The 16,974-nt window shown below is 30.2% G+C and overlaps 1 protein-coding gene across 2 annotated transcripts in view; it reads right to left on the bottom strand.

Moving 5' to 3' along the window:
• Positions 1-1,438: 1,438 nt before the first annotated feature.
• The window catches only part of LOC121118215 (cephalotocin receptor 1-like), a 40,739-nt gene continuing 25,203 nt past the window's right edge, over positions 1,439-16,974 (bottom strand). For both annotated transcript variants that reach the window (XM_071888919.1, XM_040712768.2), the window contains 2 exons: positions 3,737-4,894; positions 1,439-3,637 (listed from right to left, as the gene is read on the bottom strand). In XM_071888919.1, coding sequence (XP_071745020.1) covers positions 3,450-3,637; positions 3,737-4,886 — 1,338 coding nt within the window. In that variant the 5' untranslated portion in view covers positions 4,887-4,894 and the 3' untranslated portion in view covers positions 1,439-3,449. The remainder of the gene's footprint in view (positions 3,638-3,736; positions 4,895-16,974) is intronic.

The following is a 16,974-nucleotide window of genomic DNA, read 5'->3' as shown; positions in this document are numbered from 1 at the left end:
TATCTATTAGAATCTGTTGTATATTTATGAAGCAACGTTTTATCTGTAGTCACATAAAGTTAAAAAACTCGTATCTATTTAAGTTTAATTTTGCTAAAAATTGCTCCAAATCATGAAAACATTATTGGTTTTCATTGACTGTGAGCTTCTGCAGTATCCATTGTGTACATAGCATTTTCATGTCCAAATATTAGTGCACAATACGACCAACGCGTTCCTTGGTATTTCTATAATCTCAGCTATGGCAATCAACTACACTTTACGATCATTCAAAATTATTATGTGAACTTTTCGATGTTTTGCTGCCTCTTTCTGAATGTCCACTGATTGCATCACCTTGGATGCTCATTTCTCCTCGTTTAAATTTAGCAAACAATTTTACCACGGTTTATTTCACTGGTGTAGATTCAGAATATTTTTTATCAATTATTTGTCAACAAAAACAATGCTTCATTAACACAAAGAATTATTTTTTTATCCTTTTTTTAACAATAACAAAATTACTTTATTCACAATTCTGAAACCAATTATCTGACAGCTGACAAACTTATTAACGTCTCTTGTATAGCTTGATATTAAAAAAATATCTGATTTTATTAAAGTGCCGTCATCTCTATGTCTGCATACGAACTTTTCAGCTGACTAAATATGTTCAAAAACTTGCCACATGTCTTTAGTTTGTACAATTGGGCACAACCATATCTGTAATATGAATCTCAGTCAAATGTAATAAGCAACAAATTCCAAACCTATAAAGACGTCTTCAGTGATCATAAACAATACATTTTCAATTGATTACTTAACTCTGGTCTTATAGTACAAGTTCAACCAAGGATCTGACACTCTTCATAGAGACTCTTCCAGGTAGAATTTCATTTATATTTATTCAATACCTACTGTAAAATGTTCATTATAATAAATATAGCATTATAATTTATTGATTTTTGTATATATTTTGACAAATATAATCGTCGTTTTATAAGAACTATATACTTTTACTTAATTCACATTTGTTCTATGCCCAGAAAATGGTGTTGTAAAATTAATTAAAACCAAGGTTTGTGAAAACTCAGTATTTTTTCCCCCCTAACATTCAACTGTAATTGCGTAAAGCTAATGATATTTTGGTCCATTAAAAAATGATGATATAATAAAATAAGTACACTGATCACCAAATATTCGTATTGATTTATTATTTATTAATGTATTTATTTTGTATTCGAATTGAAGTTAAATTATTCCTGTAACTATGAATAACGGAGTATTTATACCTCTCTTAAACACTAATGCCTATTTTCTTACTGAATTTCATCTTGTAATAGTTATCTGTCAAACTTGAGTCTATTGAATATGCCCGAACTGAGTTTCACCGTAGAGAAAAAAAACCTGATTTCGTTGGAATACGTAAGAAACTCATCTTAGAACTAAAGAAAAGGTAAGTAAGTATTTTTTTATTTCAATATGTATATTTTAACAAAATAAATAATAATCAACTTTGAAAATAAATGCATAGAATATTTAATTTTGCTTAAAAACCTTTTATTAGTGAACTGATGTAAAACAATACTCCTAAATTGAAACAAATTTGTATGGGCCTTATTGATATAGACTAGTCGTTACACTAATTAAGTTTATAATTATTTGTAACCTTTTTATTACACTGCACTTGTAAATACCAATTAAATTCAAAAAAATACTTGAATTAATTTTAAAAGCATTTTAGTTGAGAATCTTAATGAAATATATGTTGTCATCAATATATTGTATTTGCCTACAGTATTCATAGTTTTTAACGAATTGGGGGTACGCAACTAGCAATCATCACTTTTGATGAGGTTGCATACTATATATAAAATAAAAACTTATATTTTGGCATTACTAGCAACGTGTACACCCCAAATTAAAAGAAGAGAAGTACGTGCACTTTTAACCGTGTCAGTATTTATTTTTACAAACCAATTGTACAAATGTATCTTTATACGACTAAAATTATATAAATTTAACCTTTTCTGCTTTTAAAAATAATGAGTAAATGATTCTTTTTTTATATCATATCTTCATATAAAACTCCAAAATGTATTTACAAGTCAATCCAAAAAATAAATTATCACATTCACTACAAATTGCATTTATTCCCACAGGTGGTGTTAAAATACCAATATAGGTATTGATTGATTTGGTATTTTTCAAAAACTTTTTTATTGAGATATACAAAATTTTAATGCATTTTAGGGCATTTGACTTGCCCTTACGGGAGAGAGAGTCCACAGTATTTTTATTTTTGATGTAAGGTCTAGTTTGAAAATATTATATTTCAAAAAAAAAAAAAAAAAAAAAATTGATTGTTTAAACCATTGCATAATTACTTTTTTTACAACTTTGTGGATTTGAAAATACAAGTTTCAATATCAGTTGAGTATCATAAGGTTTTAAATCAATCATTACCCGGAATCCCTATAATGTTGTTTTACAGAACAACACTAATTCTGAATAGACAAGGGAAGAGAATACTAGCTTACTTATAAAATTTAAGAGTATATAGCAGTTTTATTAAATTTAGGGTAAAAATAGTTCAGTTCAATATAAAAAGGTTAAAAATATTCAATTACTTCAAACATAATAGGAAGTATATGAAACAAAATCTGATATATTATTTGAAACATTTGTGTAAAATTTTTGACATCGAACAACCTAAATCGAACAGTTTTGCCTACTTGAATATCCTAACACATTGAAAATATAAACATTTATAAAACTTGTACTGATATCATGGACTTTCGTATTGGAAATATGTATGAGGTGTGTAAACCAAAAATGAATATAAAATAAAGAAAAAAGAACTTAAAAATTTATATTTATTTTACTTGATGGTCGTTCAATTTAATATTTTGCTCAATTAAGAGCTTCAAATCTTAAAAAAACAATTTTTGGTAGCATAGTCCGATTCAGATCTGTTCATGAGTCATTTTTAAGAGTCTGAGTCAAGGCTTTAGTCTTTGAGATCGAGTTTAAGTCGAGTCGAAAGCTGTAAATTTGATTCTGGTTATAATCTGAAGTTGCAGTGATAAGACTTAAATTTAATTCGAGTTCGAAACTCCAAAGTTCTATTTGAGACATCCAGAAATATTAGTCCTAGTCTAAAGAGGATTTAATAGAAAAACTTTTTAAAACAAACGGGAAAAAACTATCAAATGTATATTACAAATGTACTCCAAATACTTCTTGAGAAAAATAAATTTATCTTGCTTTTGTGATGACGGCCTCAAATATTCGTATTGTAACATACATACATATTACTCATTTTAAAAAACATGATATTTACATATATAATAAAAAAAGTGATATTTTAATTGATTAAAAGATAAATAATGATTCGATATATCTGCTTGAAATCAATATTAAATATGATTACTATTTAATGAAAAAGATCATGCATTAATTCTAATTAGTCAAGTGCTGGAATTTTGTGATGGGTGATAGTTGAATTTATTAGTTGGAAATGATGAGTTTCTTCTTCGACAATCCCATGAATTGCAGCAGAATATTTCAATAAGATTACCATTGAAAAACATATATATCCAAGGGTTAACAACCGAATTCAATGTAACGAGCCAAAACAACCAGGTGATAGAACCATCTAAAACAATGTTTGAATAATGAATATATTTACTCAATAAATTTAAAAACCTTAAAAATGATTTAAATAAATTGATGAGAAATTAAACACTTTACTTACGTATAGACTCAGTGACGGTTCCAAAAGTCACCCAAAGTTGTACACAAATAAATGGAGCTGAACAAGCAATATAGCCAGCAATGACAACAACAGTCAATTTAATAGTTTTTATTTTGGCTCTAGAGATTCCTTGAATAGAGTGAGTTCTAGGTTTCAGTGACTTTTTATTTTTAGTTTGAGTTGGAGAATCTAAATCAATCAAAACTTTATTTTTGCTTTTTCTTAATTTGCCACATCTATCGAATGTAAATGATGAAGCAGCTTGTATTTGGTTTGGATTGTCTTGATTGTCATTACTAACAGAGAGTGTTAAATTATTCATTACAACCTCTTCAATTGTATCGTTTCTTTTTGAATATTCAGCTGTGGAGCCTAAGGCTCGTTTTGTTGATTTCCATCTGTATCGAATCGTACCCTCCTCAGCTCTACCTTTATTTTTGCAACAAGTTATTGAGCGTACTTCAACACCAGGGTTTAGTGGGATTTTTGAATTGAAGTTATCCCAAATACATTTACAGATACAACCATAGCAGTAAATTAAAATGATAAGGGGGAGAAAAAAGTTAGAGACTGCAAACCAAGTTACATACGCCTTTTGCCCCCAGTCTTGAGCAAAGGTTGCACTACATGAATGGGATTTTTCCCCTGATCCAAAAATAATGATCTGAGGTACACAAAGTGCTAAGGATACTAACCATGCTAAACCAATCATGATATTTGAGCGTTTTGGAGTCCATGTGCATTTTGAGAAGGGAAAACATATAGCATGGTAGCGATCAATAGCTGTCATTATTAGTACATACGAGCTAAGATATGGTCCAATCATCTGTCCAAACTTTACAGCTTTGCATAAAAAAGCTCCTCCATAAAAGTTTGGGGAAGTATAGGTCCAAATCAACTCAGGTAAGAGGGTAAGAAAGGCTGTTAGAACATCTGCTATGGAAAGGTGAAGAATAAAAAAGTACATTCGAGTCATTTTGATGAACCGGGTTGCTATTGCTAAAATTACAATTGAATTTCCAAGAATGGTCAAAACAATTATTATTCCTAAAACCCATAGTTTTGTATGAAGAAGAGAATTTGGGGAAGACGAGGGGATGGTAGTATTCAGTGAAGTATTATAGGATACATTTGATGAGTTGAGTTCCATTATTGTACCTAAAAATAAAAATAAACATTGAATAAATTGAATTTTGTATTAAGTTCTACATTCTTTTTAGAAGAAAAACTTTTTAAAATAATAATACTAGGTATTAAATAAGTTTTTCCCGAATAATAACTCTTTGAATAAATTCCTTTTTGTAGCCAATTTATTTTTTAGGATGAGGTAGTGGTCTCTTTTCCTAGAACCCTCTATTTTTTTTTCTCACATGCAGTCTTTATTCGTTTGGAGAAGTTACATATATAAAAACACATCTTAGTTATAATGAAATCCCTAAGGATAAGGCAATACAACAATTAATTTTCACAGTGAAGTAAAAGATAATAAAAATAATCAGTAGTAATTTATCACATTTAATAAAAATCTTCGATAAAATTGGTGTAGTGAACTGGTAGAAAACAAATAAATAAAGATTATCAAAATTATACGAATAAAAAAAGTTGGATGGAGACAAAATTCACAACATTTAAGCATTGAATAAACAAAAGTTTTTAAACTGTCTGTGGATGCGTATAAGACGGCGAAGAAGCGTCATATATCTTTCGAAGTATATGGGAAGTAGCGAATGAAATCCAACGAGTACTTCTACGTTACATTAAAATAATCCGGAATTTTTATGGCAAAACAGAGTATATCTCAGCTGTCAAATAAGAATCACTCTAAATTCTTCATTTCGGATAGGGCCACCTTCTGTCAGATTCTCTGATATCCTATTTTTACACCTCGTGAGAGCTTATTCTATGGCGAGATTTTTTGTAGGAACACTCGAAATATTGAAGTGAGCCCTAATAAAAGAATAGTACTTAGCAATATATCACTTATTCATGCTATGTTAAGCAATATAATTTTTTTCAGTATATGTAGTGAAGGCCAGTGTACAAGAGCATGCATTAATAACTGTGTTAAACAATTTTCTACAGTGTTTGCAAGGAGCATTGAAGTATATACATCCAGAAAGTATTTGAAATTAAGTAGTAAATTGCTTTCCATCTTTTACTTTAAAAATTTGACCATGATATTTTTCTTCCACGATATTCCAGTTCCAATATTTTTAAGAACGTGTCACATGTTTTATCAGCTTCCTCCTTATAATTTAATGCAAAAGACATTCTTAAATTCCATGGAATGGGCAACATATGATTGTCTGCGGCTCTCTTTAGAGGAGAAAAAAATTTCCCTTAGTTGAGCATAGAGTCGTAGCTCAAATCGTGAAAGGATATGATACCCCTCGATAAAACTAACCATTCTAATTGTTTTGGTTCCATGAGGTTTTTAAAATAAAACTTCTTCTTTCTGCAGTCTGTCGCACCACATCAATGGTGGAGGTGGATGAAAATGACAGCGTTCATTTCCAAATAATCATATGTGCTACCACAAAAGATGGAGATAATTCCAGCAAGTGATCATTTATAAACTCTGTTCCCAGCATAACCCATGTGTACACTGGGTGCGAGAAAATTGTAGTCCGCTACTCAGTCTCTAGATGTCTTGAATGGTCAAATAGAACTTTTTGATAGACTTTGGGCAATGTTCTTGAGAGCAGAGATAATCTTCCACCCACAAGAGGTATAGGTTGTTTAATTGAGGGTAAATAGATCCACTGAAATAATGTATTAATCCAGGACTCCTCTTCTTAAATTGCCCTCTCAGCGAGCCAAAGAATAGCTGTTACCTTATATATAGTACATTAGAAATAATTAGAAAATTATAGAGGTCAACAGCTCGTTTGAAGATTGAACCTTCTCTATTGATAAATGGAAGAGCACATATACTTTTTTAGGAATGTCCAGTTTGAATAAGAGGCACCTTTTGTATCTGATATAATTCCCAATATTTCCACTGTGTCTTTAATTGAACAGCTGGTAATTTGAATATCCTAACTTGGTCTCCATTTGCCAATAGGAAGAACAACAGTTTTTTTATAGTTGATTTTCGTACAAGACCTAATTTCAATGCTTTTTTTTCGAATTATACTTAATAGGTAATTAAAGTTTGTGTTATTGAATTTTAATTTTTGTGAATATTAAAGATCCAGAAGGGAATGGATGAAATAATCAATAAAAATTAAAAATTGCTTCAAAATTGAGAAAGAGCATTGGTGTAGGATTTTTATTTATGCAGTAATAGTAAATGAATGCACACTTATTCTCATGTGTATATTGTATACTATTAAAATAATAAGACGTATATTATAAAATAATCTTTAAAGATTATTTAGTGCTAACGGATATGTAGTTATATGCATCAACCAGAGATTACTCTTCAATTTTATGGCTTTGTGAAGTACATGGTTAATTCTAACGGCAATGACAACGAATACTCAATTTATCAAAATAACTCTTCGGATTAATGTTGTACTTATTGAATTCAAACTTGTCTATAGTACCGTCAATTAATTTATGTTTTATGATTTGTTTGTGAGATTGTTAATAAAGAATCTTGTTTTACCCCCCTGGAGCAAATTTAGATTAATTTTTTTTGAGGAATTGGAAACTTATTTTTGACCATTCCTTGTTTAATACTACTATACTATAATACGATTACTTAAACTCCTTTTTTGAAATTATCCCTTATATTTTGTATATTTTATGAGTAACAATATAAACTACTTTAGGTTCTAAAAAATAAGTTGACTCAATAAAATTCCTTATATACTCATATTAGTAACTTATTAATAATTCATCAAAATTGGTCAACAAATTATATGGGTTTATTATTTTAACAAATAGGTCTTTTCACGATTTAAAGAGAAACCTAATAGACTGTAAAATATCTCACGACGATATTTTCCACATTGAAATTTTTTTTTAAGATAAAGTTGAAAAAAAACTAATTTTGTTAAATTTATCCAAATAGCAACTTTGTTATTGTCAAAAAATGTTCAAGTGCATGGCATTATTCAGTTATTCCTTAATATTTCCAGGGATTTAGATATTGAAATATAACTTTAAAGGAACATATATTTAAAAAAAAAACATTTTTAAAAGTTATTACTATTAAAGTTGTTATTTTTACAAAAAGAGTATAAATATATTTGGAGATGAATGTTTATAAATCTTAAAACCATTTTTTATAATGTTGTCAACTTAAGTTATCTTTGTTGATGTAAGAAAAGTATTGCTAAATTTCCTTTTATGGAACCCATTTTTCAAAAAGATATCTTCATCATTGTTAATTAAAGATAACGTCATAAAAATATTTAAGGTTATTTTTTTGAAGGTAAAAATAAAAAAATAATACCTCGATAGTCTTATCTCAAATTTACAAGGATGAAAACTTTTTTAAGGATATCTTTTCCAGTTGTACAGTGTTACTTAGGTGAATTAGAAAGATCTAGAATAAAATGTGTAGAGTTGTATAAAGAATTTACCTCTCGGTGTCTACAAATAAAGGAAATCAAAAAGTAATGTGGTAACCCCTGGCAATTTGAACAAGATTTGAATTCGACAAGATGGCTTCAATTAATGCTATGTCAACTTTCAAGAAGGGTAAAAAGTTTTAGTTAAAAATACAGTTATTTCTAGACTATTACAAATATTAACTTCATGGTTCCAAACCCTATATTATGATCGCTGTTGATGGTCGAGCTTTTCAAGGTAATCAATGAGTATTATAACATGTGGATCTATAATTTCAATAAAAACAACAAATTCCAAAGATATGAGAACTTTGTCCAATGTCCATTATCATCGACAATGCATTATCAATTGATCACACCATTGCTGTCTTTCAATTCAAGTTCCACCCAAAATGAATCACGCTCTCTACATAAAGTCACTTGAAGGTAAAGATGCCTTTCAAAAGATTTTGTTCACAACTCCGGTCTAAAATCGAAAACTCGAATCCAGTAAATATCCAAGCTGTTAATTAAACAGAACTGGCTTTCGCAAGTTCTACAGATCTGAAGTCTCACTTGTTGATGGGAAGGAAAAATAATGTAATTTACTTACTTTGAAAACACGAAAAATTATTACATTCTTGGAATCATTTGACGTGATTCCAAAAGATTCCCCCAATTCGTGTTCAGAAAAAATCTTAAAACACTTTAGGGCTCTCCAATAGCATTTGTAGTAGAGGAAAACTTAGAAATATATTATTGATATCCTCGAGTAAGACATTTGTTTTCAAATACTGTAAACTCTTGTCTCACTATAATGAGTACAGATCATCATTCACATTCGAACCAATGACATTTTCTTCTGCATTGCGTAAAGATTGCAACTTCTACGTCGCAGATAACAATGAAAAAGAATAACCAATCATAAATTTATCAAAGTTGTTCTTCAGCATTATATGCACCCTTTGTCTATATAATTTTTTTTTAAACATTACGGTGGTAGTGAGATATATCTGATATAACTAGGGGTGTGGAAATTGTCAAAATCTGAAAGGATACATTTAGAAAATATCAATTATTTATCCCTATTTTGAAAATTTAAAAGTATTAGCGAGCAAAAAGCTTTTTTCTAGTGATATGTAATCTATTATAATTTCCACCCTATTATTATCTTTTTACTCATTGATGTTTTTGATGTCAATGCCATTAATTATGAGATAAAAAGTAAGTACTTCACATAAAAAATCTTTACTTTCAATAGAAGAAAATCTGGGTAACTTTCCTCAAAGCTTCTCTAAACAACTTTAAAGTAAAAGAATATCTTTTAGTTGTCTATCACTTATATGTCACCATGTGGTAAAAACTAATTTATGAATGGAGTACATTCTTTTTGGAAAAAAAAATAATGATCAAAAAGTTTGTAAACTTATCCTTATTCGAATGAGTCAGTCATTGATCATTAAAAAGTGAAATTCAGAGTCTTTAAATTCTTTGACCCTCATTTAAATTAAAGTAAGAGCCATTTGAAACTCATTTAAGAATTATTTTCGAAGAAACATGAAAATTGATCTGTACAAAGGAGTCGGGGAATTCCTCTGTCCAAAAACGTTTCTCATAAATAATAAAGATAAATTATCAAATAAAATGATGTTTGGTAGAATATTTAGTTAAACTATTTCCTATAATCTGATGAAATCAAAGAGTTTTTTTAGCCACGTAGCAATATTAGAGATGATATTTTATATTAGCCTAGGAATTTTTTCTAATAGTACTCCCTGGACAACAACACCTAAACTGCTAAAGCACTGAAAACCTCCCTTAAACTATTAAAAATTAATTCCTTTTTTCTAAAATATTAGGCATTTTGCCGGGTTTTCAGTTTCTTTGTAAATAGCTTCATAATGTACATTATAAGGGAAAAAATATGTGGTTATAGTTAGGGTTATCATTCTATTCTCCAGGAGAGAACATCTAAATTTAAAGTGTTACAAAGACCAACGCCGAGAAGTTATGAATGTAAGTTCTTGTCACATTAAGGGTAAAAAATTGAAGATTGAAAACGGAGTAATTCCTGTAGATGTCCTTATTTGATATGGAGTAGAACATACGTTTATTTCCTTCATTTTACAGAAACATCATTGCCAGGGTCCCCATATTAATTTTCGGTTTTTGTTTTATATACAACAAATGCTTACAGTTTACAACCATGATAATAGGTACTACAGTGTGCGGCAGCGAATGGTGCAGTAATTGATTCCCTTGTACAATTCTGCGCAGATTTTCGAAAATAAAAGAGGCAGAGAATTGAAATTTGTACTCGTTTATTGGGATGTCATTATTTATATCATTTCCCAAAATGGCCTCCTTTGGCCACCAGTATGACTCCGATCCTGGCGCAGAAGACCAGGCACGTCTTCCTAACAAAGTCCTCGCTCATGTCCTCCCACTCCTTGTCCACTGCAGCATTCAGCGACTCCCCATTGGGTTGAGAAGTCGTACAAGACTTCCTCGTAATGGCATCACACACCCCAAAGTCCAGGGGGCTTAGGTCTGGGCTGACGGGTGTCAAAAGTACTTTGACCATAATCCCTTCAGGGGCGTCCGCAAGGACGACAATTTGTGAAGGGCTTGGTTTTAAGACTTTAAAAAAAAGCGTCGCAAACCTCCAATGTGAGAGTAAAAATAATTAGATTTTCACCCTATTAGGAATAATGGGTACACTCTAACACTTACACCTGTTCATAAACCAATTCATGAAATTCCTCAAGTACTAAACCTTATTTATAATGGATGTATATTTCAAATTAATAAAGCGACTCTTAACCCAATTACCGGTGAAATTTAATAAACAACATAAATCTAAATCTTCCTACTTCTTTTGTAAAGAGTTTACTTGCGGCTGAAAAGGCTGTAATACTCCCAGAATGGATACTTTATTAGGGGGTTTTCGAACTTGAGAGTACCCAATAATCTTGCGCTCCAACAAAGTAGCAAAAACACCATTTACCAATAGTATTTTATTTATTTTCTTAAATGAAATTTCAAATATTAAATTTCTTTTTTTAATTTAAAAAATTTGCCATCTTTCTCATGCACTTCATCAGGCTCCTGTTTATCATCCCTTTCACCGAGTCCAAAAAGGCCGGTGACCGAATTTTTTTTAGACTACCACTGCCAAGATGCTGTACAAGGCCAAGCCATCATTTTTTAGCTTTTCACCTTGAAGACGAGCCTCTCCGAGCAGTTGCCAATCCTGACAATTTCTGCCACCTTGACATATGTGTCTGGCAAGTCGGATATCCTTTGTATTTGAACCTACATCGTCGCTTTCGATCGTAATTCGAATTTTGTTTTAAAAAATATGTTTTAATTGTATTATGTAATTAGCTCATCTAACTTAAAATAGTTTAAAATAAGGGATACGAGTTCTTAACCAGTTTAAATCCTACTGCATTATTCGTTGCCGCACACTGTTTATTCAACATATTACAAATTCCTTCTTCTTTTTTTTGTTATATTTGAAGTATGAGGATTCAAAAAATGAAGTCAAAGTAGATTATTTCCTTTTTTTATGACCTCAATTTTGATTCAATATAAAACTGAAATACACAAGTAAGTACTTGACTAAGAAACAAATAATTGCCAATCTTATGACAATGAAACTTTGGCAACATGTTCAACATAGGTAGGGGTATCACTATGGCAAAAATTGTGTTACCTTTTATCAAAGCTCTCAGGGGGATATCTCAAAGTTAGATTACTTTTCCCTGAAAATTTGGTCAATTTTACTTACGAATATATCTTAAAATTATTTTATTATTTAACTAGACCTACGAAATAAATTTAACTAAATTAATAAACAATATTTCTTAGAAGTTGAAAATTTAAAAAAAATATGGGAGTAGTTTAGAGTATATCACTTGTTTATAAAGTTGGCCATAATGCTAAAATAGTTTGTTCCTTTTTTTTAGACTTGGAAATGGCGTTTTCCGCTCTTGTTGCTGCTGTTATGATAATGGCATCGCTATACCCTTTTTAGGATTTATAAAGCCTAAGAGTTCCTCCTAAAATTGAACGAGTATTATTAGAAGGGATGTAAAAATGGTATAAATCCTCCTGAGTGTAGTTAAAAAAATGTATGTTACCAACATTAAATAAAAAAACATATCTACTGGCACAGACTACTATAAAAAATAATGTTACTTGCTTTCTAATATGTCTGAATTTAGTAATAAAGCGAAATACTTAATACGACCACTAATTTCTTGCAGTTTACCAGACTATACTTTCTTTTTAAATTTATTCTCACGAGGATTTGAAAATTTCAACATCCCAAATTATTGAATGATCAGAGTTGTATAATTTATGTATTAAATTGGGGAAAGTTTTTTTTTCTATGGGGGAATTTGACTGTCTTTTTCATTTTCTATTTCTATTTTTTATTTATTTTTTAAGTAATAAGTAGTGCATGTGCTAATGAAAGACGGAGGATAGGAATGAGGTTTCCTCGTGAGTTATAAATCTAAGTTCTTATTGGTCTGGGAGTAATTCCAGCCTATTTATATATCCTTGCTATAAAAGGAGTGGGATTTTATGCATCACTCTACACAGTCAACCTAATGGCTCCTAATCTAAATATAATCCTTTAAATTTATTATACATTTTAAACTATTTTATCCAGTATGTAAGGATAAGAACAACTTATAAGTCAACCAATTGATTATATTCACTAAACATTGATTCGAAATTGCCAAAATATATGAGTTGTTCCGGGAAAATATATTGTCATAACAATAACATAATTGCAATTCAAGAGTATAGAAATAGTGTTTAAAAGTAGTTTAATTGTAATATGAAGCAGTTTGATAATATTCCACTAAACAATTTTTCAACTTTAACAGCAACATTCCCAGATAAATAAGTGAATTCCATATTTGAAATCTTGCCACTATATTCTTGTTTACAAAAATTGCGTTCTTATAGGTTGTTTTTTGAATCTTTGCTAAATAATTTTCATGTTTTCAAAGACATCACTTCCATCTAAAGTTATTAATGTTCCTAGCACTATCATCCTAGGGATAACAATTATACCGTTAAAATCAGAAAAATCATTAAAATCAGCCGTTATCTGTGTTTTTTTATAAGATTAATCCAGATTTTTTCGTGTTACGTTCTAAAAAATGTGATGTCTTCTTAAAAAATTCGGAATATCTTTGGCTTCTTGAATAAATCATAGTAATATCATCAGCGAAAGCTGTAATTTTATTTTCCATTTCTCACACTTTAATACTTTTTATATATTTTGATGCATTGATTTCCTCTAATAATGGGTTTAAGGCAATAATAAATAGAGCTGGGGAGATTTCCTTGACGGATCCTCTATTCAGATTGAAATTATATTCTTCTCTTTTTAAAGAAAAATAATAAAATCAAAGATATTTGCTGCCACCATTCATATAAACTTACCTCCCACCCCGTGCGCCTTTAAAATTTTTATTATCCATTTGTGTGATATACGGTCGAATGAGTTCATAAAAACAATCGCCAACACTGCTAATTTGGAATTTTGGATCGTTGCCTGTGCAATAGAATCCTTCATTCCCCTGACCATATCCTCAATGACTCTAACTGCAACAACCCCTTTTTGTAACAAATTTAAAATATGATGTAATCTAATTGCTAAGATTCCATTATAGATTTTATACGACACATTGAGCATAGTTAATGGCATAAGGTTCTCTATAAATCTTGGATCCTTATCCTTTTTATGCATAATTATTAATTTCCCTATTGAAATACGTTTTAAAAACTACTTTATTAATAATGTTTTGGCGCCATAAACCTTGTAAGAGTTTATACTTACTCTACATATAGTCAAAGAATTTTTGTACCCATTATTTTTCACTTGTTGAAACATGTACCCTGACTATCAAAATTCATTCGTTTTATATTGATACTTGTATTATATCTGTATAAATCAAAAGTGCCTCAAATATCCTTCTTTGTTGGTCGGCTTAGTTTTGAAACTTTTGTGGATCATTTTCACTGGGATCTATAAAAGTAGCTATCCGTGTGGGAGATACTATACCACCATTGCTTTAGTGCTGGTAAAATATTGTAGTAAATTTAACATTTTATATGTTGGAAACATACGATAATTTAATGCTACTCTTGAATAAGGTAAAGTAATTATAAATTATCATAGTGAGGACGAAATGTAATCTAAACACAAAGTTATAAAAAAATTGAGAGACTCTAAAGAGTTTTTCATAAAGGGACATAAATAAAGTTAGGCACGTTGAACATTCATAACATTGTATAGAAATAACATTTATTTATTTCTTAAATCATCAAGAAAAGAAACTCTGATGACACTTTTGGAAAGATCTGCACCCTTCTTGATGCAGAGATTTACTTCCTCCTGTGGTTTGGCTTACTTCCGAGATTATAATATGGTCCTACAACACAACACGGCGCACTTGCCCACAGCTAAAGCTGCTCAAAACTGGTTGAGCACTAACATCAATTTGAAATATGCCCAGTATTCACTCGACCCAAACCCTTTCGATTACGCCTTCTGGTCGCATGTAGAGCATATAGGACCTGTACCATTGGGCAGGAAAATATCATGACTCTGGAGGCCACTGAAAACGAACCCTAGACCAATTTGTTCAAGGAATACATTCGAAAGACGTGTCAATCCTTCAGGAGGCATCTTTAGGGTATTGTGGACGCAAGAAAGAGCTTCATTGACAATTAAAGGATGCAATATTTCGTTACATCTAGTCTCCAAATATTTTTTGTAGATGTCTAATGGCTACGTCGATACATCTAATTAAAGTTAAAAGTATTAATTGTTCAGATTTCAACATATCACTTGGTATACATTATTAGGAAGTAGAAAGAGAAAAATTATCAATATTATAACGTAACGGTACTTTTCCCTGCCAGCTAAAACCTACATTTACTGTTATTTAAGCTGTACAATAATGATTATTATAACAGCTATTTGTGCCTTTTTTTATATATATATATCACGTTTCTAGATAATATTTTTCGATTCAGACACATATTTCAACGGGGGAAAAATCAATACATGATAAATATAAGTTCAAATCAATTTATAATAACATGGGATTAATGAAAGAACTTCATGAAAAATGGGTTTAATCAAAAAAAAAAAAAAAAACCATACGATAAATGAAGAATTTTGTTTGGAATCTAATAAGTTTTTCAATTGATTTATATTGTAGCTTAAGCTAGAGTATACACTTTATACAAGCTCCTTCGTCAAAAATGTAACACGTTTCAAAAATTGTTATTATTCAAAAACATAATCCAATTAGAAAAATTTATATCAAAAATACAATTAAGGGACATTTTATTTACATTGTCAATCAATATAGCAGACTTTCGCTTTAATTATTAGTTCCAACCTGGTGCAGAACTTTGCACAACAGTTCTTTAGAAAGTTCGGCTCTAGGTTGTGCAAGCAGTGATGATGGCAACCTTCAGTTGATCATTATGTGTATCAGACTCCCAAAAGCTTCCCCTGGAGGTGCCCAAAAACGTAAGGAATAGGGGGGAACAGTCAGGCAATAGGAAGGTAAGAGTCTTGCTTTTCAAATTTGTTGTGAAGGATTTTGCAATGGGTCAATCACTTTACTCGATTCAAGCCCCGATGGGTAGTTCTCTTATAACCAATTAAGGTTTAAATTTTCCTTAACCGAGCGGTGCATGGTGTTAGGGGTGTTGTCAAAACTTACGAGTTAGATTATTGACTGTCACATTGCCTCTTCTGCCTTCAATAGTGCCTTTAACTGCCTCAACCAATTATTTTGTTCTTGATCTGGACCTTGTGGAAGGTTTTGGTGTGTCATTTGCTATTACCTGCTGCACAGTTGAGCGGTTATAGCCAATTACTCTAGAGATCTCTGATAGTGATTTTCCATAAATAGATAACTCAAGAATTTCAGCTCTGCGTTACTCCATATTCTTGGTTATGCCCCTTTTATTTCTCGGTTGACTTTGCTGATTTTTTGCTTGCAGTTTATTTAGACAATTGTTTACGATAAGATATTTGTATTAAACATCAAAACATAACAAATAAGACAAAGGTGCGCCATTTAAAAACGTTTTGTATTTTAGATTGATGGGCATATATTAATACTAAAAAAGACAAGTAAAAATTTTTTTAGGGATTTCTTCAATTTAATTATTTATTTCAAATTTTGTCATCTTATCGACTTATTTATATTTAATTTTGGAATATTTTAAAGGAACCTCACTTTGTTTATTTCCGATGTATAAATTGTTTTGGGGCTCGGAGTAATTCATGTCTATATCTTTATCAGAAAAGGAGTAGTATTTGTTTTTATTTTCTTCTTCGCTAGGCTATAGGTGTTTGTCCTGAATTTAATTAAATGTTATCAAATTTTAAGGGCTACTATGTTAATTTATATAGATACATAAGATAAATGCTTAAAATTTACAACTCAAGGAATATAATTTGTTAAACACTGATTTAGCGTCCTTTAACTCATTTTTGTCCATGAGGTAGATATATAAGAGAACACTTTAGTGTATTATTTGAAACCTATATAATTAATTAAATCCATAATTTCCATAACTCAGAAATTAATTAAGTATTAATTCTCAAAATTGGATACCGTAACTCAAGTATAAATTTTGAGTTTTTACCGAGGGCTGTTCAAAAATATTATACACAAAAGATAATAA

This window comes from Lepeophtheirus salmonis, chromosome 5 (genome assembly GCF_016086655.4).
Source record: "Lepeophtheirus salmonis chromosome 5, UVic_Lsal_1.4, whole genome shotgun sequence".
Taxonomy (NCBI): Eukaryota; Metazoa; Arthropoda; class Copepoda; order Siphonostomatoida; family Caligidae; genus Lepeophtheirus; species Lepeophtheirus salmonis.
The sequence above is the reverse complement of the archived record's forward strand: the minus strand, read 5'-3'. Positions and strand labels throughout refer to the sequence as shown.